Source organism: Taudactylus pleione, unplaced genomic scaffold (assembly GCF_031769625.1).
Source record: "Taudactylus pleione unplaced genomic scaffold, aTauple2 ptg000251l, whole genome shotgun sequence".
Classification (NCBI taxonomy): domain Eukaryota; kingdom Metazoa; phylum Chordata; class Amphibia; order Anura; family Myobatrachidae; genus Taudactylus; species Taudactylus pleione.
The window spans coordinates 1,049,264-1,071,853 of NW_028284653.1; the positions used below are offsets into that span (position 1 = coordinate 1,049,264).

The following is a 22,590-nucleotide window of genomic DNA, read 5'->3' on the forward strand; positions in this document are numbered from 1 at the left end:
TACTACTAGTGTACCGGACGCCCCGTACTATTATATCAGTGCTGCGGCCCCTCCCGCCCCGGGGTGAGTGAGTGGGGGCTGATGATGATGCCTCTGTGGGAAGCTCCCAGGCTAGCACGGCAGGGTGGATGGATAGAGCAGGTTTATGCTAATCTGGGCTGCGGGGGGAGGAGGCGGCGGCAGAGGAGCTGCACAGGGTGAGGGGGTTGGAGCCATTTTGAAATCACTTTTAAAGTTAAGGTGGGAATTGGGCGAAGTTTCCGCGTACCGTGCCCGGCATGCCGCCGCCCCCCAGCCCGGTGTGAGGGCACTTGATGGGCAGTAGCCGGACTGGTACCTGACCAGGAGATGTGGGCGCTCTGCGTGTGGGTCACTGTACTCGGGGCGCTGCAGCCGGCGGGGGGGTTGGATGTCCAACTTCATCCCGGGACCACCGGAGGAGTCAACTTGTCCCTGGGATCGGACTGGAGCTACCACTTGCGGGGAGCCGGAGTGATGAGCGGGGAGATGACCAGGGATGGACAGCTCAGGCTGGGCAACGGGGCGAGCTGTGAGCGGCTCTCTGCCCTGTCCCAGCCGGTGTATCTGCAGCTCACCTCCCGGAGCCGCCTCACCTCTTTGGCCATCAGGCTACAGGTACATGAGCACGGGCGGGGCTGCTACATCCAGCAGCGGAGGAAGAGTGCGGGCACCGGGCTGGCTGAGCCCGATGTGGACGTGGTGTACGGAGCTCATCCCGGGATGTCCGGCTGCCTCCCTGCCCTATGTAACCGGACTGAGGCACTGCTGAGCGCTGTGCTGGGGGTATCGGGCTGCCGGTTGCGAGACTCGCCTACATCTCGCTGCCCGGACCCTGGGACCGCTGTGCACCTGGTGTGCCCGGCTGCTGGGCTCCGCAGGCGGCTACTTGTGCGGCTCCGGCTGCTGCCAGCAGACGACCGGGGCTTGCCCAGGTGGCAGAGGAGGCTGAAGAGGAGCATCAACAACAACCCCCAGTTTCAGCTGCACAATTACCAGGCGTCCGTGCCCGAAAACGAGCCGACCGGCACCCGGGTGACCTCCCTGCGAGCCACGGACCAGGACCCCGGGGACGCGGGCAGGGTGCAGTACTACATGGAGGCTCTGTTTGACAGCAGGTCCAATGACTACTTTGAGATAGACTCAGAGACTGGCACCGTCACTACCACCCAGGCGCTGGACCGGGAGACTAAGGACACCCATGTGTTCAAGGTGACTGCCACAGACTTCGGCTCCCCCAGGAGGTCGGCCACCACCTACCTGACAGTGACAGTAAGTGACACCAATGACCATGTCCCAGTGTTCGAGCAGTCGGAGTACAGGGAAAACATTAGGGAAAATTTGGAAGTGGGCTACGAAGTGATGACCATCCGGGCCACGGACGGTGATGCCCCATCGAATGCTAACATGCTGTACAGGCTGGTCAATGCAGACGGGGTAAATGCGGTGTTTGAAATAGACCCGAGGTCCGGAGTAGTCAGGACCAGGGCATTGGTGGACAGGGAGACGGTCACTGACTACCAACTCATAGTCGAGGCCAATGACCAGGGCAAGGACCCAGGTCCACGGAGTGCCACAGCCACTGTCTACATCTATGTAGAAGATGAAAATGATAACTACCCCCAATTTACTGAGAAACGATATGTAGTCCAGGTGCCTGAGAACGTAAGTCCCAACACCAAAATTCTGCAGGTTCAGGCCACAGACAAGGACAAGGGCAGCAACGCCATTGTACACTATAGCATCGTCAGTGGCAACATCAAAGGGCAATTTTACATCCATTCATTTACAGGGAACATCGATGTCATTTACCCCCTGGACTATGAGGCTGTCAGGGAATACTCCTTGAGGATCAAAGCCCAGGATGGTGGAAGACCACCTCTAATCAACACAACTGGTATGGTGTCTGTGCAAGTATTGGATGTCAATGATAATGCCCCCATTTTTGTTAGCACCCCTTTCCAGGCCACTGTCCTGGAGAATGTTCCAATAGGATACTCTGTGGTTCACATCCAGGCTAATGATGCAGACTCTGGTGATAATGCTCGCATAAAGTACAGTTTGACTGATATCCCTCCCAATTTCCCTTTTGTTATTAACAACAACACTGGGTGGATCACAGTGTCATTAGAGTTGGATAGAGAGGCAGTAGAGTTTTACACCTTTGGGGTGGAGGCAAGAGATAATGGAGAACCAGTTATGACTTCTTCAGCCAGTGTGGCTATAACAGTTCTGGATGTCAATGACAACAACCCCACCTTTACTGAGAAGGTCTACCAGCTGAGGATCAATGAAGATGCTGCGGTGGGGAGCAGTGTTCTCACCATGACAGCTGTGGACAGAGATGTAAATAGTGTGGTAACATATCAGATCACTAGTGGGAACACCAGGAACCGTTTTGCTATTACTAGCCAGAGTGGAGGTGGACTGATCACCCTAGCTCTACCTCTGGATTACAAGCAAGAGAGGCAATATGTCCTCACTGTCACAGCCTCTGATGGGACTCGCTCTGATACTGTCCTTGTGTTCATTAATGTCACTGATGCCAATACACACAGACCAGTATTTCAGAGCTCACATTACACTGTGAGTGTGAGTGAAGACAAACCTATAGGCACATCTATTGTTTCCATAAGTGCCACTGATGAGGACACAGGGGAAAATTCTAGAATAACATATATAATGGAAGATAACATTCCCCAGTTTAGGATAGATCCAAATACTGGAACCATTACCTCATTAATAGAATTGGATTATGAGGACCAGGCATCTTACACACTGGCTGTGACTGCTAAGGATAATGGTATTCCACAGAAGTCTGACACTACATATGTAGAGATACTTATTTTGGATGCCAATGACAATATGCCTCAGTTTGTGAGGGACAGGTACCAGGGTGCTGTGTTTGAGGATGTACCAATTTCCACAAGTGTACTTCAAATATCTGCGTCAGATAGAGACTCTGGTCTGAATGGGAGGGTTATGTATACCTTCCAGGGAGGGGATGATGGAGATGGAGATTTTTACATTGAACCTACTTCTGGTATTATTAGGACCAATCGTCGGCTGGATAGAGAAAATGTGCCTATATACAACCTCAAAGCCTTTGCAGTAGACAGAGGTAACCCACCCCTGAAAGCCCCAGTGGACATCCAGATAACTGTTCTAGACATCAATGACAATCCCCCAGTCTTTGAAAAAGATGAGCTGGATATTTTTGTGGAGGAGAATAGCCCAGTTGGGTCTGTGGTTGCCAGAATTACTGCTTCTGACCCAGATGAAGGGACCAATGCTCAAATTATGTACCAAATAGTGGAAGGTAACAACCCAGAGGTCTTCCAGTTAGATCTTTTCAATGGAGACTTAACAGCTCTAGTTGACCTGGACTATGAGGTGAAGACAGAATATGTCATTGTTGTCCAAGCCACCTCTGCCCCTTTGGTGAGCAGGGCTACTGTGCATGTCAAGTTGCTGGACAAGAATGACAATGACCCTGTGCTGCAGGACTTTGAAATAATTTTTAACAACTATGTCACCAATAAGTCCAATAGCTTTCCATCAGGAGTAATCGGAAAAATCCCTGCATATGATCCCGACGTATCTGACACTCTGCATTACAGCTTTGTACAAGGGAATGATTTAAATCTTCTCATATTGGACCCATCCACTGGGGACCTGAAGCTCAGCCGGGACCTTGACAACAACAGACCACTTGAAGCCCTGATGCGAGTCTCTGTTTCTGGTAAGTTATTCATTCTGATTTAATCATTACTTCTATGCAGCTAAGTATTGTTTTACTCCATGTGTATAAATACGAACCTGTCTCCATGTAGTGTAATTTACCGATTGCAGAGAGAAAAGAGAGTAATGTCTGTAACCATGTAACTAAAGTTGTCGCGTTAATAACATTGTAGCTGATGACACTGACAACCTTGCACACATGGGGTTCAGTTTATGACAGTGTGTTGGATGGAGAGACGCCCTGACAGGCAAAAGCTTTTGCTTCATTAATGTATCGTAAGGAGCTCCCTACAGCTCCAAGCTTTCCAAAATGTGTGATCTTATCTGTTCAGCTGTCTTCAGAAAGAGTGATTGTGTATAATGAGGAAACACCGTATAAATCTGTTTGACAACTATATAAAAATAACTTATGGAAACATTACTACCTGCATACGAAGTGCTGCTACAGACATTTTATTATTGTGTTAACCTATGTGTCAGTAACTGTATAAGAAGTAACATGCTGTTGTAAATTCTTTGTTTTGGTGTTCTTAGAAGTATTGCTGGGATTTATTTATTTTTATAATGTATGTACATCTTCCTCTTGCTGAGATGATGGGTCCCACCACTTGTTTATGCTTTGTCCCTACTGATGGAATATTATCTTGTGATGAACAAGACAATGGCATTATTATTATTAGTATTATGCTACTGGTGTGATATAATTATTATTATTAGTAGTAGTATTATCACACCAGCAGCATAATAATAATAATGCCATTATCTTGTGCATCACAAGATAATAATTTTATTAAGTTTATTTCTTTATTGTCTCCTACTTTTCATCTATTTGGAAAGTCTGTAGCTAGACACAACAGAATGGAGTGCAGCAGCCATCAGGCATAGCTAGAAGGCCAGGATTTACAATTGATAACCATAAAAAGATAATCTTCAACATTAATGGACCAGTAGCTAATGTTCAGGTGCATTAGTTTACAGGTTCTTAGGATTTTTCAGCCTTCTAAAGTATATTTGCATTGTATGTAAAAAAATAAATAAATAAATATATATATATATATATATATATAAACATAGGCTCCTATTATTGTACACAGTCTAGTATGTACACAATAGTTAGTCCAGAAAGTTTTAAAATACAGTGCTGCTCCCCATCATAACCTTTCCTCAAAGGTTGCATCTATTTGTTTAAAAAGAGAAAACAAGGAGGCGCACCATAGTGAAGAAACGCCTGTGACGTCCACCTGTCAAGGAACACATTTGGGCGGAGCCAACTGAGATGCGGACGTGATGACGTTGAAACTTGGAAACACGAAAGGACGCCTCGGGCTTCGGCGGTTGCTGTGGACCGGGTTTTGTGTTATTCCTTTGAGTAAAACATTATACTTTTAAATTACTACACTATGGTGTGCCTCCTTGTTTTCTCTTTTTGAAACAAAAAATAAATAAAGAAAATAATAATAAATAAAAGTGTGTGTGTGTGTGTGTGTGTGTGTATATACTTCAAGTCTCCATGTAATCAGTCAAAGAACCTGTGTTTCCCGAATTAAAGGCATGATATGACATATATATATTCTGCACTGTGTGATGAAGCTCTGGTGCCTGGGCTGAACTTTTTCTCGAAGGAGTAATGTGCTCCTATATCTCTTCTATCTGAAAGATATGAGGACATGGCTTTGGTGGATTAAAATCACCCAAGGGCACAGACTTATGGTCTTTAATATATTACATATTTATAGTGTTATGCAAGACTTTTGTCACTGCATAATGATAGTCACCATAAATACATCTTAAGGTGTGTACACATGGGGACAATTTTCTCCCCGAATGAACAACACTGAGCACAACACTGAATGAATTGTTAACAACACTGAGCACAACACTGAATGAAATCAATGATTTTGTTCAGTGCTGGGCTCCCTCCCTCATCCCCAAACATGTTCAACCTGACATTATCGTCAGGTTGGACAAGAAGTTCGGACGATGAACGAAAACTACAAACTACAAACGGGAGCGCTTTTGTAGTTTACGTTCATTGTTATACCTCAGAAACTGAATGATTTTTTTAACTATTTGTTGCTAATGACGTCGTTAATGACAAATTGTTCAAAAAATCGTCCCATGTGTACGCACCATTAGACTGTCATAAGTTTGTCCTAGAGTAATTGTGACATCATAGATAAACAGGCTGTCGAAAAAGGAGACTTGTACAATAATACTTTAAAATGATGTCCAAACTTGGACAAATTCCTACTAACCCTTTATTTCCACATTCAGCCTATGACCTTGTTTAATGTATCATGGGTGCCTGCACAGCCACCTGAAATGTGTTGAACAGAAGGTGAAAGCAGTATAGCACACCTAATAGTGATCTGTTGATCATGCAATTGTTGTATGCATGTACACACGCTTACAATACATTTTCAGTTTGTTTCATGCAGTAAAAACAGCCAACAGTATGTTCTGACATGTTTTTAAAGTATTTATTTTTATTCAGGTTAAAAAGAAAATCAAAATGCATATAATCTGCATAGTTGTGTATGGGCCCTTACTGTTCACATAATTTTTAAACTTGTTTCATAATATTAGTTTACCCCTTTTCCACTGTGCCGCAATAAACCGGGTTAGTCCCGCTTCTACACAGGTTGCGGCTCAATGTTAAAGGGTCCCAAAAATATAACTCGGATCCAGGGTTGGACACAGGAAGGATCCAGGTTAAGGGGCAGTATAAACGGGTAACCGGAGTCTGACGACACGGGCCCCGTTTACAACATGGGGCCGAATTCAATTAGCCGCGAAAAGTACCGTTTGGAGAAAAGTTTTTGCGGATTTGCGCTTTTACCCTGTTTTCAAAGTATCTCCGTATTCAATTCCCCGGAGTTTTCGCCTAGGCGAAATCTCCATAGGCAAAATCAGGCAAAAAAGTTTCCCCAGCAAAAGGCAGGAGAAAAGAAGTGCAAAATCCATATTTTGGGGTACAAATGTGGGGACTTGGTTCAGGAACCTCTGAACACCCCCCCTTCCCCCTAATGATTAATTTTTTTTTACTATCTTAATTCACCCCCCAAAAAATAGACATTGTCATTTTTGAGGCAAAAATTTTAAGTGTTTGAAAATGGGTAAAAAGAGGGGGCCTGGTATTTTTTGGGGGGCTATATAGATGAGACAGGTGATTTTGAGATTGCAGGAGGCTGCAGCAGGTGTGTTTTTGAGATTTTCTTCATTTTAGAGACATCAAACTTTACTAGTACCCATTTTCAGGTACCACAAATTTAACTACGGTTCTTATTTTTTCAGAAAAAAAAAAACATTACTTCCTATAATTTTTCCATACATATGCAAATATACATATATAACTTCCCTTTGCAACAAAATAAGTTCATTAAATAACTTTTATTAGCGCTACTGCTACTATTCTTTATTGATTTCCAGGGTAACTGAAGCTTGTCATGGGGTACAGACAGATTCCCCCCCAAAAATGTCTTTTTCGCTATGTAAAACATTCGCCTATCCGCATTTTTGCGTGTTTTACAATTGAATAGAGCAAAAAGCGGGAGAAAACATTGCGTCAAAACAGGCGAATTTGGCAAATTCAATCCGCTTTTCACCAGACGGCACTTTTCGCTACTAATTCATTTCGTCCCATGGTGAGATAATGAACCGGATTTCCCGGAGCTTGTAGATGATGTCATCTCCAAGTGCCAGCAAGAGAGCTCCACTGCACACAGGTGCAATGTGAACACCGCCAACCTGGGAATAACCCAGGTCGGTGCCACGGTGTAAAAGAGTCTGCCCTGGGTCTGACCTGGTTTAGAGGTCGGACCCAGGATTTTGTTGGAAAAGGGGTACTAGTGTTATTAAACATGTACAATACAGTTATGTATCAAGCTGCTAGCTAGTAAGTATATTCAATAATGAGAAAGAAGACTATGTAGCCACCAAGCATGGAACAAATGCCAATTGCTGGAAAGGAATAAAGTGATACGTTATCAAGGCTGAAATTAATGCCTCCAGTTGAACTTTTCTCCTATCTCCTCACCACTGAAAAATCTGTGCTACATAAATGTACCATCCATATCTGCACGAAGTATATGCTGTATTCTGAGAGATAACGTTTTAGCACAATTCTAGATTATATTTGGCATAAGGAATGGTAGGTTCTGTCTGAACCTATTTAATATGTTCACTGTGTTTTTATTTATTACATTTATATTCAACACTCTCATTTCATAGGGTCATATAATGTTTCTCTTAGCACTGTAATACGTGATTACACCAAGCCTCACAGTCTCACCATAAACACTGCCCTCTTATCTACAGACAGTGGACAGACACAGACTAAACAGAGCTACTGAAAGATTCCTGTAAGAGGATGAGCGTTCTACTAGAGCCAGGATTGACATGTTAGGACAGATCGTTAAGAACTAGTCTTTTGTATAATTGGATAAGGAAATTCTGTATCACTTTACAAACGTATCAGTCAAAACCAAGTTAATCTGGAAACGCAATGCTTGCTAGTAGATTTTTTTTTTTTTTCGCTCACACAGTTAAGCATATTTTTCATGGGAAAAGGAGCTTTGGCAGCATTTGTCTCTACTCTGAGAGCAGTTTTCTGCATGTAAATGAGGACAACAGTTAAACAACAGACCATAAACCATTGCCTAGACCATGAAACGGAAGCCATGGAGAACTGAAATCATTTCATTTATAATTATTTGTTTTGTTGTGTTATATGTTGGGAACCTTTTATAGCATACATATGTAGCAGGTTATTTTGTCATCATGAAATGTTACCTGCATCAAATGTATTTACAGGTTGCTTTTATTAAGGAAATGTAAATTATTCCACTTAATAATGGTCCCTTGTATTTGCTATAACAAAGTAAAGTAGAGGAGACTAAATGGTGTAACACAGCACCACTTTGTATGAGTCCAGATCTTACATGGTAACATTAGGTATTGTGGGAGATGGCACAGAATAGTGCATGGAAATAAATGGTGTATCATAGTATTACTGTGAGAGGGTTCCAGAGTTTGCATGATGAAAATTGGCATAATAGAGTGGTAGAAGGCTTTTGTATTATAGGTGTTGTCAGTGACTTAAAGGAAAAACAAAATGGGTAATTGTGAGTCCTCTTTTTGGTTATTTCACCAATTGTAATCCTAAAATCGCCAGGAGTAATTCAAACAAGAACACCACATTTAAAATCAGTCTATGTTTTATATATGTCTCATAATAATTATATTTGAACTCCAAAACAACACGTTAAACTTGCACATAACGTAAGGGCTTTGTCAGATGGGTGCTTTGAATGCCGGTTCTTTTCCAGCTTAAAAAGTGCCATGCCTAAACACTGCAATGAGTGGGGAATACATTTCCCTGTAACACCAGAGCAATCGGGAACATTACATGCACCATCTTTAAAGTTATTTGCTGATGTGATCCGGGGTATGAGCATTGCACAGTCACTTCATTGCTGACGTGTTCCGGGGTATGAGCATTGCACAGTCACTTCATTGCTGACGTGTTCCGGGGCATGAGCATTGCACAGTCACTTCATTGCTGACGTGTTCTGGGGTATGAGCATTGCACAGTCACTTCATTGCTGACGTGTTCCGGGGTATGAGCATTGCACAGTCACTTCATTGCTGACGTGTCCCGGGTTATGAGCATTGCACAGTCACTTCATTGCTGATGTGTTCTGGGGTATGAGCATTGCACAGTCACTTCATTGCTGACGTGTTCTGGGGTATGAGCATTGCACAGTCACTTCATTGCTGATATGATCCATGGTAGGAGCATTGCACAGTCACTTCATTGCTGATGTGATCCATGGTAGGAGCATTGCACAGTCACTTCATTGCTGACGTGATCCATGGTAGGAGCATTGCACAGTCACTTCATTGCTGACGTGTTCTGGGGTATGAGCATTGCACAGTCACTTCATTGTTGATGTGATGCGGGGTATGAGCATTGCACAGTCACTTCATTGCTGACGTGTTCCGGGGCATGAGCATTGCACAGTCACTTCATTGCTGACGTGTTCTGGGGTATGAGCATTGCACAGTCACTTCATTGCTGACGTGTTCCGGGGTATGAGCATTGCACAGTCACTTCATTGCTGACGTGTCCCGGGTTATGAGCATTGCACAGTCACTTCATTGCTGACGTGTTCTGGGGTATGAGCATTGCAGTCACTTCATTGCTGATGTGATCCATGGTAGGAGCATTGCACAGTCACTTCATTGCTGACGTGTTCTGGGGTATGAGCATTGCACAGTCACTTCATTGCTGATGTGATCCATGGTAGGAGCATTGCACAGTCACTTCATTGCTGACGTGTTCTGGGGTATGAGCATTGCACAGTCACTTCATTGCTGATGTGATCCATGGTAGGAGCATTGCACAGTCACTTCATTGCTGATGTGATCCATGGTAGGAGCATTGCACAGTCACTTCATTGCTGACGTGATCCATGGTAGGAGCATTGCACAGTCACTTCATTGCTGACGTGTTCTGGGGTATGAGCATTGCACAGTCACTTCATTGCTGACGTGTTCTGGGGTATGAGCATTGCACAGTCACTTCATTGCTGATGTGATCCATGGTAGGAGCATTGCACAGTCACTTCATTGCTGACGTGTTCTGGGGTATGAGCATTGCACAGTCACTTCATTGCTGACCTGTTCTGGGGTAGGAGCATTGCACAGTCACTTCATTGCTGATGTGATCCGGGGTAGGATCAATGCACAATCACTTCATTGCTTACGTGATCCCCCAGCTTAGGAGAATTGCACAGTCACTTCATTGCTGACGTGTTCTGGGGTAGGAGCATTGCACAGTACCTTCATTGCTGATGTGATCCGGGGTAGGAGCATTGCACAATCACTTCATTGCTGATGTGATCCGGGGTAGGAGCATTGCACAGTCACTTCATTGCTGACGTGTTCCGGGGTAGGAGCAATGCACAGTCACTTCATTGCTGACGTGTTCTGGGGTATGAGCATTGCACAGTTAGTTCAATGCTGACGTGTTCTGGGGTATGAGCATTGCACAGTTAGTTCAATGCTGACGTGTTCTGGGGTATGAGCATTGCACAGTTACTTTGAGTGCTGTAAACTCTTAATATTTTTCTAGCTGGTAAAGTTCTAGAATGCAAAGCACCCACCCGACATCATGCTAAGTGCTAGGCAAAATTCAAGCAGAGCCCTAACCATACACTAGATAATACTATAAAATGTACTGTGACACAGGCGGGATAGGGGTCCCCCTCCTGGGGTAGACTGACTCCCTCTTTACATACACCGCAGCTGGAGAAACAGGACACAATTCTGGGGTTCTCGTACAAGCTGGCCGGAGACAGTCTTTATTGTACCAGGTACATAAATAAAACAAAACATAAACAAAATCCTAACCCGTCTGGGCTCTAACTAGACCGTAAGTTCCCTCACTATCAGAACACTATAAACAAGTTCACGTCCACAGTACTTACAGGTCTGTATCAAAACAATGTCTCAAGGCAAAGCTACCCTGCGGGCCTGCTCTCCCCGGTGTGACACTCAGCCAGAACTAAATCCAGCTTATAACAGCCATTTCCAGGTGCAAGCCCTAATGAGCCTGCTACCAGGCTGAAAGGCCCAACACCCTCTCCTCACATCCACACCCCCAGGACCCATTCTGGCTTTTCACCAAAGCTGACATTCCAATCAGTTCAGCAGAACAGACTTTTCCTGGGGGTTTAAAAGACATATGTGAGAAATCTGGGACAGACATAGAAGCCATCCACAACTTTTCCAGTGCTTCTATTACAGTACCCAGGTATTATTAAATTTCTAAATTTACCTGGCCAAATTCTAAAAGGGTAACAATATATTGGTATGTGTATTAATTGCCACATAGCTACACACACATGTTCTGTAAATGGCAATGAGGTCCATGCATTTTCTTTTGGTCCTGGACCTACTAATGTTTTAAAGCATACCTCCCAACTGTTCCAACTTTGCTGGACAGAATCAATTTGCAGTACACCCATTAAGAAGCCAATAGTGCCCATGGTATATGGGTAGTGTTTGGGGATTGGCAAAGGACAGCCTTTCTGATGCTAGCCACTCCTTTGGCAACATAGCCACTCCCCCACCGTGACTTGGCCACGCACCATCCTAATTCATTGAGCCTGAATTTTGGCAGATATGATTAAAGGAGCACTGGTTGTCATATGTACTGTGACATCACACCAGCAGGGAAGTGGTCACAAATTGCATTGTTTTCTGTTCCATTCTCTCAGTTTCTTGGGAACCTGCAGATTCTGGATGTCTCTTTCATACTTGCCAACTCTCCCTGATTATCAGGGAGACTCTCTGAAATAGTAGCTGACTCCCTGAAAAGTCTACCAATCTTCACCTTACCGCCATTATGAAGCTTTATATAAAAAAAATACACAGATATATACATTCAAATGTGATGATTAGTATCATTTCCCTGCAATGGTTATAAGGCACAGTGATACATATGGCTACATGCATTTTCTGTAAAGTAGCGGTGTGTATTCATAAACAAATAGATCTTACTAACTGCTTTGCAGCTTGTTTACATTTGGTGTAAGTCAGTATTATGACACGTCTCTCAGATGTAGCAGTACACGTCCACTTTACCCCAGCGCTCATACTATAGGTGCTGCTTTCACAATCTCCCTGAAATGCTTTTTCAAAGGTAGGCAAATATGTTCTTTCTGACTGATCATTTTTTCTTCCTGTAGTGGACAATAAATTAGTACAAAATATATTTTAGCTATGTTTATGCCATTATCAATATAATTAACATATGATATATTTCATATATTTTGAATGGAAATTATCCGGAAAAAATATTCTAAATCAATGTGTTTAAAGAACTTTGTTAATGTGTAAAGTAGACCTGTCATGTAAATACAGTGGAAACCTCCCATTTTATTTACTGAATCATTGCATATTAGGAATCAGTGAGGCACTGCCTGATTTTCATAAGGCTGGTCTTATATCCATGACTCTACTGGCTCTCTTTTAAAGTGCACATTATGGCTGACACACCCAGTTACTGCTATTATTATTAACCAGTATGGGAAACCTTTCACAAAATGGGGGCAGGTGCACTCTGCTATGGAATGTGATAATTATTTGGTCTGCTATGTCTCCAGTCCAACAAGCCACTGCTAATCACTGACAAGTCACATACACACAAAACTCCTCCAGTGACTGAGCGCTCTAACCGTACTAAATAGACTTTAGACTTTATGCCTTTTTGGTTGATTAGCCCAGTTAGTTCCATTTGACTCTGTAAATTATATTTCTTTTGACTAAACAGGCACCACTTATTTTTTTCAAAATTCCTACATGTAGAAATAAGGTATAATGTTGTGACCAGGTATTTAACTGAATATTTATAGAAAGTAATGCATACCTCCCTGTAGTCCATTTGGCGGTGCTGTCCCGATTATTGATTCCCAAAAGTTAGCAGTGGTATATTATAAAGGAGGAGAGGTTTTGACAAAGTGGGGGCACCTTTTGAGCTTTTTGTGTTATTTTTTCGGATTTTTTTCTCATTAACATAAGAAAAAAATTCAGATTTATAATAGAATTTATTTTCTCTTGAAATGTATAGTGCCTAGAGAATTCTTAACTTCTGATTTTATGGACCACTATAAACGTCACTTCTCACTTGAGTGTTGCTACGAGATGCTTTATATTCCCAGTTTATCAAGCAGAAATACAGGTGTGTTATGGCCTAATAATAACTATTCCCTTGGTGTCAAAGGACTTGTGAAGCTCTATGTACTTCTGCCAGCAACAAACAACATCTGACTACTTTTTAGAGGAACTTCTCACCAGCTATACAGAAACAAAGGGTGAGCATGAAAAGATTGATAGACATGCCCATTACTAAAGGACAGACGAATAGGCTACAGATGACTTTGAATTTAACATGTCTTCTAATGTTTGTAAAAGTTGACCTTTGTGACATGCCAAGACATAAAAAAATGTATTTTAACATGAAGTTTAATCCCATCTTCTACTATTTCAGTTTAGTTATTTTGTTTGCAAAATGGTCACTTAATTGAGTAGTAAAATTACATCAGGATGTGTCCTTATAGTTCTAAATGCAGCGTGGAGCTTGACAACCGTCTCGTGAGAACACCCAGAGTGCTGAGCACCTGTGGTCGCTTCCATGGTGCAGCTGGCAATCTGAGGCATTGTGCTGGGCCAGTTTCCCTTCTCTCTGCTGCAGAAGCACACGGGAGTGTCATGGTGAGATTGTAACCTTCTTTAGTCATACTGCATGTGAGTGGGTCCAGGAGTGCCAACATTATGAGAGGCTATTGTAAATATTAGCATCTGTTTAAAGTATTACTATAAATACGTTCTATATTATGGTAAATACAAAAATATAATTGATTTATTTATATTAGATATGACCTTTTTATTATATCTTTCATGACTTATTTTCCAGGGACCAAACCACTAGGTTCCTCATATGTTGCATGGAATTATTGAAAAACAGATGTTTGAATATATTATATTTTATTATTTATTATTTATTTATTACCAGTTATTTATATAGTGCACACATATTATGCAGCAGCTTTACAGAGAATATCTTACCAATCACATCTGTCCCTGTCCCTGTGGAGCTTACAATCTATATTCCCAACCTCATGCTCCCAAACATACACACTATGGGCAATTTTGTGGGGAGCCAATTAACCTACCAGTATATTGTGGGAGGAAACCGGTGTACCTGAAGGAAACTCATGCAAGCACAGGGAGAATATACAAACTCCACACAGTTAGGGCCGTAGTGGGAATCGAACCCATGACCTCAGTGCTGTGAGGCAGTAACACTAACCATTACACAGTCTGTGCTGCCCCAAAAAACTGCCCATATGATTTGTTGTTGCATTAGACAGACCTTGCCACCCTGTGGCTCTCCAGCTTTTGTGAAACTACAAGTCTCAGCATACCCTCCCTCCGATCAGCTGGGACTTGTAGTTTCTCAGCATGTAGTCTCTATTGTATTCTAGAAATTGATAGACATAATCTGATTGGTTGCTATGAGCAACACCACCACTTGTCTATTTTAGAAGCTTTAGTAAATCTACCCCATGGTCTCAGATACTGTGGTGGAAAATAATGTAGTACAGTTTGTCCTGTGTGATTTAAATGTGTGGAATGTAAAAATCAGGTCACTCCTTCCAGCTGAACAATGAGAAGATATTTGGATGTAGTGCTCCCTCAGGCCTTTACCTTATTTTTCACCTGTCACCTTAAACCCAGCAAGTTACTACCAGCCCACCAAGCAGTCCCCTCAAGACAGAGCTACCATAAGCCAGTAGCAGAACTGTTTGAGGATTAATTAACCTTTTTGATAAATGCCACTTAAGCATACAGATGAATGAGAATCAACCACCGCTGCACCACCTCTAATATGCTCTATGCTATGCCGTCTATGTCCGTCGTATTTGCTATACAATGATTATTCAATTTACATAAAACTGATTTTTTTTTTTCTTCAGTTTTTTCTTATTTATTTTTTTTTCCTAACACTAGTTGCTAGATAGTTCAGTGTTACATATTTTCAAATACTTTTACCTTTAGCATAAAACTACCAGGTCCAATACCGATGGCATATCCAAATATAGATCTGAGATTGTTGTTTATGCTTTCCTAGCAAGAAACCCCGACTTTGCACGCGAGCAATTTTGAATTTACGGTCATAGTCTTATTTTAACCAAGGTCTTATAAGATTGCCTCATAGATGACATTACTCGTTTTTCCTCCTAATGTCAACATGAAAAGATTTAGTTTTGACGTGACACGCAAAAGGGCTACGAAAAGTTGTCCATGAGAAAATAGTCTCCACTTAGGTCAGCTCCAGCCACGTTAAGTGTCTGTCCCTGTGCTTTATTTATTGGCATGCCAAAGCAGGCTCTTACCGGGAAGTGGACCGGTTTGAAATTATAGAATCGTTTTTCACATAAATGAAATAGGAACGGTAAAAAAAGTGAAAAACTGCAATTTTGCATCAGTAAACTGGACTTACATCATTTTTTCATATGTATCAATCTCTACATGGTATAAATTAAAGTCCATTGTTGTGATATATTTTTAATAGTTTAGGCAGCGTAAACCAAGAAAGTGCTCAGACATCCGTTTTTTCATTAACTGGCTTCACTAAAATCGTCACTGCTCGGCTCCCTTTTGTCATACATTAATGTGTCATACACCTAAACCTTCCTCCACAAATTCTCTATAGAATAGTAAAATCCAGTGGTTCTCCAGATTAGCCCAAGATGCACGCCTACCAGGGACTTTATTTTATACTATGTATAGATTATAATTAAAAAGGTTCTCCACATGGAGAATTCTCTCCTACTTTAGTCCCTCTTTCCTTGTGTAAACCTTTGGGGTAAGTCCATTCCTGGTATGAAAAAGAGAGCCATGGCTCTACCGGTAGACTGAACCTGTTCTAGAGCTATCTTCTAGGCCAGAAGGTGTGAGGAGAATGTGGTGCTTAATTTGAGGCTGCAGAACTAATCTGCAGAAAAAGTATATAGAGCAGTGTTTTACTGTAACTCCCCTTCTTCCCCCCAGAAGGTGGGTGCAGTATAAAGTACTTAGTACTTATCATTATTTTACAGTAAATGATCATATCGTAGGATATGTACGATCTATCCACTCGCTCAATAATTTAGGTTAATCCCATAATGATGAAGATGTTGCCACCTAAAATGTTTATTTATTTGCTCATTATGCTAATAACAAGGACATATTGACGTATAAGTCTTATAGACCTATACATACTTTTTATGCAGGTATACATTATAAAAGATAATTCTATATGATCCAGGAATGACTCTAAGCAATTTCTGCCTTGCACCTTGGATTATGCATGACTTGTCAGCAAAGGCAATGAATTATGACAGCTTCCTTAATTAACTTTTATTAATTTGGCAAGTTGAAGCAGCTTTCATGGACCTGCTGTGTTGCTGTATTTCTGTTATTGTTTCATACTCAAACATGTGCACAGTGACCCGATTTCCTTTTCTGGTGCCTGAAACCTAAGGGAAGACCAGGTTCTCTCAGAAGGCCGCTTAGGCTCTGTAGTTGGAAGGGATTTGTGCATTCTTGTGAAATCTGTAGATTTCAATAATTGGAAGTTTCCTTAATTATGTAGACATAAAAGAATGGGTACTTTCACTATGGATTAAACAAAAATCCTTAATGGTTGATTTACTAATACTTTGAATTAAATTTTTAAACCGCCACACATTTGTGATCCAAATTACTCTAAACAGCTTTTATTGGAAAAACACATATAAATATTGAGTCATGAGTTTAATAATGTATATTTTAATCTGTTGTAAGAAACATTTTCTTAAATATCCCTGTGATTGTGGTTGTACGGAGTTTAGTCTCAGCAATGCCTTACTTCTCCCATGCTAGACTAGATTTCATGTGCATTTCTCAAATAAAATAGTACAGAAATGATAGGTAGCAGAGTTTATTCACTTTTGTTTCCCCCTTGGCATGCCGTCCTATACCTCTGCCAAGTCTGTTACCCAATCCTACTGAGAGCAGTGTCTCACAAGTGCATTATCAAGTCACTGATTCAGAGAATGCCTGATCTTTCCTTTCAGCCTCTCACGTCTGTATGTCCTGGCTGATATTTGGGTATGGACAGAGCTGTGTATTTTACTGTTATTTTATTTGGTGTGGACAGGTACTGGGGATGTTTACATGTATTTTATGTTATCACCAAGAGAGCACAGAGCCAGAAATTACTGCTTGTTCCTAATGTTTCAGGGTAAATTCTACTGATCTAAATGGGTATATAAATCAACTTCTTTCAGAACCTTAAAGCTAACTAGGATTGTTACGCCATGGGGTAACCTGAGAGATAGACAAGTCCCAGGGAAGTTAGATTGTATTTATTTTGAGTAATCAATTGCACCCATTAACTTTATACTGTTGTATTTTATGTGTGAATCCTTATAGTATAAGTAACTTTCCACTGCCGTTTCGTGATCAAGGTGTTGTAATGTTTAATTTGGATGGTTAAGATATACTATGTGCAATTAATACTTTTATATGAAAAATTAGATATACATTTCCAACTACAATTATGCAATGACTATGCATGTGTGTATATAACATATATAGTCATAGAACACTTGCAGTAGGAATGCACAGGATCTCTGTCACAGTAACCTCAAGGTCACATGGTAACTTCATCCATGGGAAGCCTTGCTGAGCTGAATAGCCAAATGGCAGTGAAAATCCTGCATGGTTTGTGCCCTAAGCCTGAACATGAGACTCCTGTCACCGTCGTTTAGCACAGGAAACGCAGTCTTTCTGTAAATTCCAGTAAAATTACTCAGTACAGTAACATGTGCAACAGTTGTCTAATAACAGTGCAGTACATTTTTTTACCTATGCATCAATCAATTTTCCCCCTAAAAATGCAGAAACAGAAGTTTCCCTGCGATTTAACTAATCTATTTAAAAAAAAAAAAAGCCTGACTACAGGAGAGAGCTGTAATATCTGCTGTGTTAGACAAGCTAATGCTGCAGGCCAGAGTCCATATTGGTTTTAATGCACAGTAGCCATTATAGCCAAAGGGGGATAGTACAGTTGGAGAGGGATCTTCCGATCCCTTTCTGGTAGCTGCAGGCCTCTAGGAGGTGGAGTCTTTTTCATGGCAAAGTTCTTCATCGGGATAGTCTCTTTCCAATAGTGCTGTCCTGCAAGCAAGAATTCTTAAATGGCACTAATAAATTGGAGAGAAACAATGCGATCTGAATTGTTAGTTATAGAGGGAAAACATGATAAATATAAATAGTATAGGAAACATTTAGTGGTACCGTATACTCTGCAACAGAACATCCCCCCGCTTGCCTGCCGTAAATGGCACAGAAATTTTATTTCTACAGTTAGCCCGATATTAATGTGCCCGATATAGCAGAGGTTACTAGGTGGAATCTCTCAAGTACTGACTAACATCACCCGTATAGCTGCTGTTCTCAGACTGTTGGGACATTAGCTGCTCATTAAATCTTCAGGGTAATTTGACAGGCTGATTAGCTTTGGGTAAGCAATATAGTGAATTATTAACCATCACGCAACAATTTCTAACTTACCCCTTTTGACATTTAGAAAACTCTGATGCAGAAGGGTATTTGGTTACTTAGAAATATCTGCATAAAAGTGCTAAACAACTGGTGATTAGTGTTTTGAATGTTCATAAAAAGGTTATTTAGAGGTTTGTTTTTTTTAATAAACATTTTACTACTTCCAAAGGACCGATGTGAATGATCAAATATCTCTGTAAACAGCTGTGGAATGTGTGTGTGTGCTATATAAGTAAGTTATAATAACAATAGTAATAATAATTCTACATAGTAACCAATGCTTGGAAACAGAGGGTCTCATTCAGGCCCGCTCGCGAGCGCAGGATGCTCGCAAGCGGGTCGATGTTACCCCAGTGCGCATACACACGACGGAGGGAGCTACATCGTGCGCATGCGCGAGACCCGGACAGCAACAGCCGAGCTGTCGCTCCGGTTCTCGCACCAAAGGGGGCGTGCTGTCGATGGTGACTGACAGCATGCCCCCTTTGGTGGGCGTGCCAGGGGTGTGGCTGCCAGACGGAGGCGTTCCCATGGGAACGCCTACCGTCTGGGTCCGGCCCCACTGACATCACTAGTGACTAGTGGGAGTGATTTTGGCTCTGATACCGCAGGGTCTCGTCGCAAGCCCGATGGTCTTGACCATCGCGACCATCATCATGGACGCTCGCATAAGCTGTGGGTCCAAAAGGCCGCTCCACATTTAAATAGGACGGCCCTGATTCAGAGCGAGCGCTCTGGTCAGAGCATCCGGCTCTGAATCAGGGCCAGATTCCATTGCTGGTGGTGCATCTAAACCTATTACTATGTATTGTGCTGGGGACTGTAATGCACTATGGTTCCTATTTGGATTTATATATTTTTTTAAAACATGTCCAGGGCATAAGGATGGCAACTATAATTTTAAGTCCACTAAAAGAGGATTGTTCAACTAAAAATGTACATTTTTGGGGAGCTGCAAGTTGCAGGAATATAAACATATACATACAGCCTGATTTGAACTTCAGGAAGCTGTCTGATCAGCTGCATTGAAACAATTAAGAGCAGCCTTTGTACATCCAAAGTGAGTAGCTCCCAACATCATTCATTGCTGACCTGTTCCGGGGTAGGAGCATTGCACAATCACTTCATTGCTTACGTGATCCCCCAGTTTAGGAGCATTGCACAGTACCTTCATTGCTGATGTGATCCGGGGTAGGAGCATTGCACAATCACTTCATTGCTGATGTGATCCGGGGTAGGAGCATTGCACAGTCACTTCATTGCTGACGTGTTCAGGGGTAGGAGCAATGCACAGTCACTTCATTGCTGACGTGCTGACAGGATCAAATCCCCATTCTATTCTTCTAGACTTGAGAGGTGGGCAGTGAAGACTGGCAACTATGTGACCCAAATATGCAGCGGGATTTTAGTGGCAATACTATATATCTCTAGCAAGGCATTAGACTTAAGTCCTGCACAGTCAGTGGATTAAATGACTGGGTATTATAAATAATTTATGTCCTTTAATTTAAGAGGAAGTTGAATTTTACTGTGTGTTCTCTTCAGAGTGTTCTATACATACTACCCAACACCCCAAGATTTTGGAAGCCTAAAGGGGTGTGGACTAGGTAATACGTAGTGGTTTTGTCATAATTGAGCGGCTTGTACCTATACGGCCTTGGTCTGTGTAGTGTATATTGTCATGTGCATGTGATCACTTTCTAAAATGTTTGCAAAAGATGAGATACATTTGTAACTGTCACTTTGTTATTAAATTAGCTTATTCCAGAAGACTTCTGAGCTGTACTCTAAAGGGGCCTATCCACTAGGCGACCTGAAAGGCTGAATGTCTTGCGTTCAGACCTACAGGTCGCCGAGGTGCGGTGCCCACACTGAACGGCGTTCACTGAACGTCATTCAGTGCAGGAGCCCGATCTCCTATCTCTGAACATGCCGAACCTGACGAACGTCGTCGGGTTGACGGGCATGTTCAGTAGTTAGTCAGGGTCGGCAAGGACCCAACGTGCACGCGCATCGCTGGTCCTTGCCGGCTATCCATTTCCTGACTTTGTGAACAATGCGACCAAAACCTCCTGGTTTGGTCGGATTGTGCACAAAGTCGGGTAATGGATAGGCCCCTTAAGTGGTCTCCACTAAAAGTTGTTTGTGCATATGTATCAAATGTTATTTACTAAATATGTCAGTGTTACTCTAATAATGATCGGTTCAAAGAGTATTAAAACAGTAAATTTCCAAGGTTAGCCTATGAAACTATCCATTCAAAAATATCAATCTTCCATTTATCTCTATAATGACAGCGCTGTATTTGTAATGTCATATTGTAAAGCAACAAATCATTTTATGGATTTTTTTTCTTTTTTTCCTGTGACTGGCAAAACAAATACCAAGCTCAGGGTTTATTTAATTTTTTTTTCACTGCATAATTTCGCTTTTAGTAATTTAATAACCTATATACTTTGCCATTGAGCACCTCCTTTATTTTAACGTGACTCGTGTGCTGTTCCTAAACTATCCAGCTTACAGCTGGCACTATGCAGAACAATTTTAGTGGTGCCTTTGCATGAGGAAGTAAAGGTCTCTAGGAACATAGGGCCTGATTCAGAGCCGGACGCTATTTGCGCTCGCTCGTTCAGAAAAAGGGGCCGGATATTTAAATAGAGCGCTCGCTCTTTGCGGTCTGTTGACGCCTCTATGTCTGAACGAGCAAACTATACATGCGCTCGCTTTTTTTAGAAAAACGCACCCTGGCCGCTCGCATCCTACGTCATCTCTGCTATTTATTAGATTAATCGAGTACATCGAAAGGCGTCTGAACTGCTTGCAGTGCTTGTGGTAGGATTTTCCTACCGCAATCATGCGAGCAGTTCAGGCTAAAAGACAGCCAAGTGACGTGGTCGATGACGCTGCTTTGTTAATTATGCACACCCTTAAAACGCCCGTTTTGACCGTTAGGCACGCCTGCGTTCGGATCTCCACTCCCCGTTTTCAAGCACCTTCCCCTGTTACCACCCACAAACGCCTCATTCTGTCACTCAAATTAGCAGGCATTCGCTATTTTGCGAGCACACAATTTCCGACCGCAATGATTGGTTCGCGCATGCGTATTACAACCCTTACGCATGCGCAGTTGTGAGAACATCGCTCGGAGCGAACGAGCGGCCGCTTACGAGCGGCTCTGAATCAGGCCCATAGTATCTTGGTGGACATGGGGAGGAGAATGTTTTAGATAGTCTTGAATTAAGATTCCTAGCAGTTGATTGTAAATTACTTTATCTAAAATAAAAACTCAGACACAATTGGCTGGTTTAAAAAGGTCACAGCTGTTATTGATTATAATTTAAATTGGTGGCATAGAAAGCATTGCATCCAATCAACTCCTGTCAAGTAAAACTTTACCAATGGGGGCGGCTAAAATGCCTTAGGCACAACATTAAGAGACTCCTCTCCCCTTACCTAGGCAAAGTACTGGACCCTCCTGCAAAGAAGGCATCCAGGTCCCCCCACATAGTTAAGAGGAAAAGTATTCCAGAGCTACAGTAACCATGGCAGCAACAAGAGGAAGAGCAACGCTTTCCCGCACCAGCTGTGCCTCCGCCTCCTCTAATGCAAAAGAAAAGTTAGTATAAGCAAAAAACAATCTTAAAGAAAAACAATAATGATTTTTAAAAAAAA

At 42.1% G+C, this 22,590-nt stretch overlaps 1 protein-coding gene across 2 annotated transcripts in view; it reads left to right on the top strand.

Moving 5' to 3' along the window:
* Positions 1-240: 240 nt before the first annotated feature.
* The window catches only part of CELSR1 (cadherin EGF LAG seven-pass G-type receptor 1), a 174,621-nt gene continuing 152,271 nt past the window's right edge, over positions 241-22,590 (top strand). For both annotated transcript variants that reach the window (XM_088480162.1, XM_088480163.1), the window contains exon 1: positions 241-3,760. In XM_088480162.1, the coding sequence (XP_088336288.1) occupies positions 349-3,760 (3,412 nt within the window). In that variant the 5' untranslated portion in view covers positions 241-348. The remainder of the gene's footprint in view (positions 3,761-22,590) is intronic.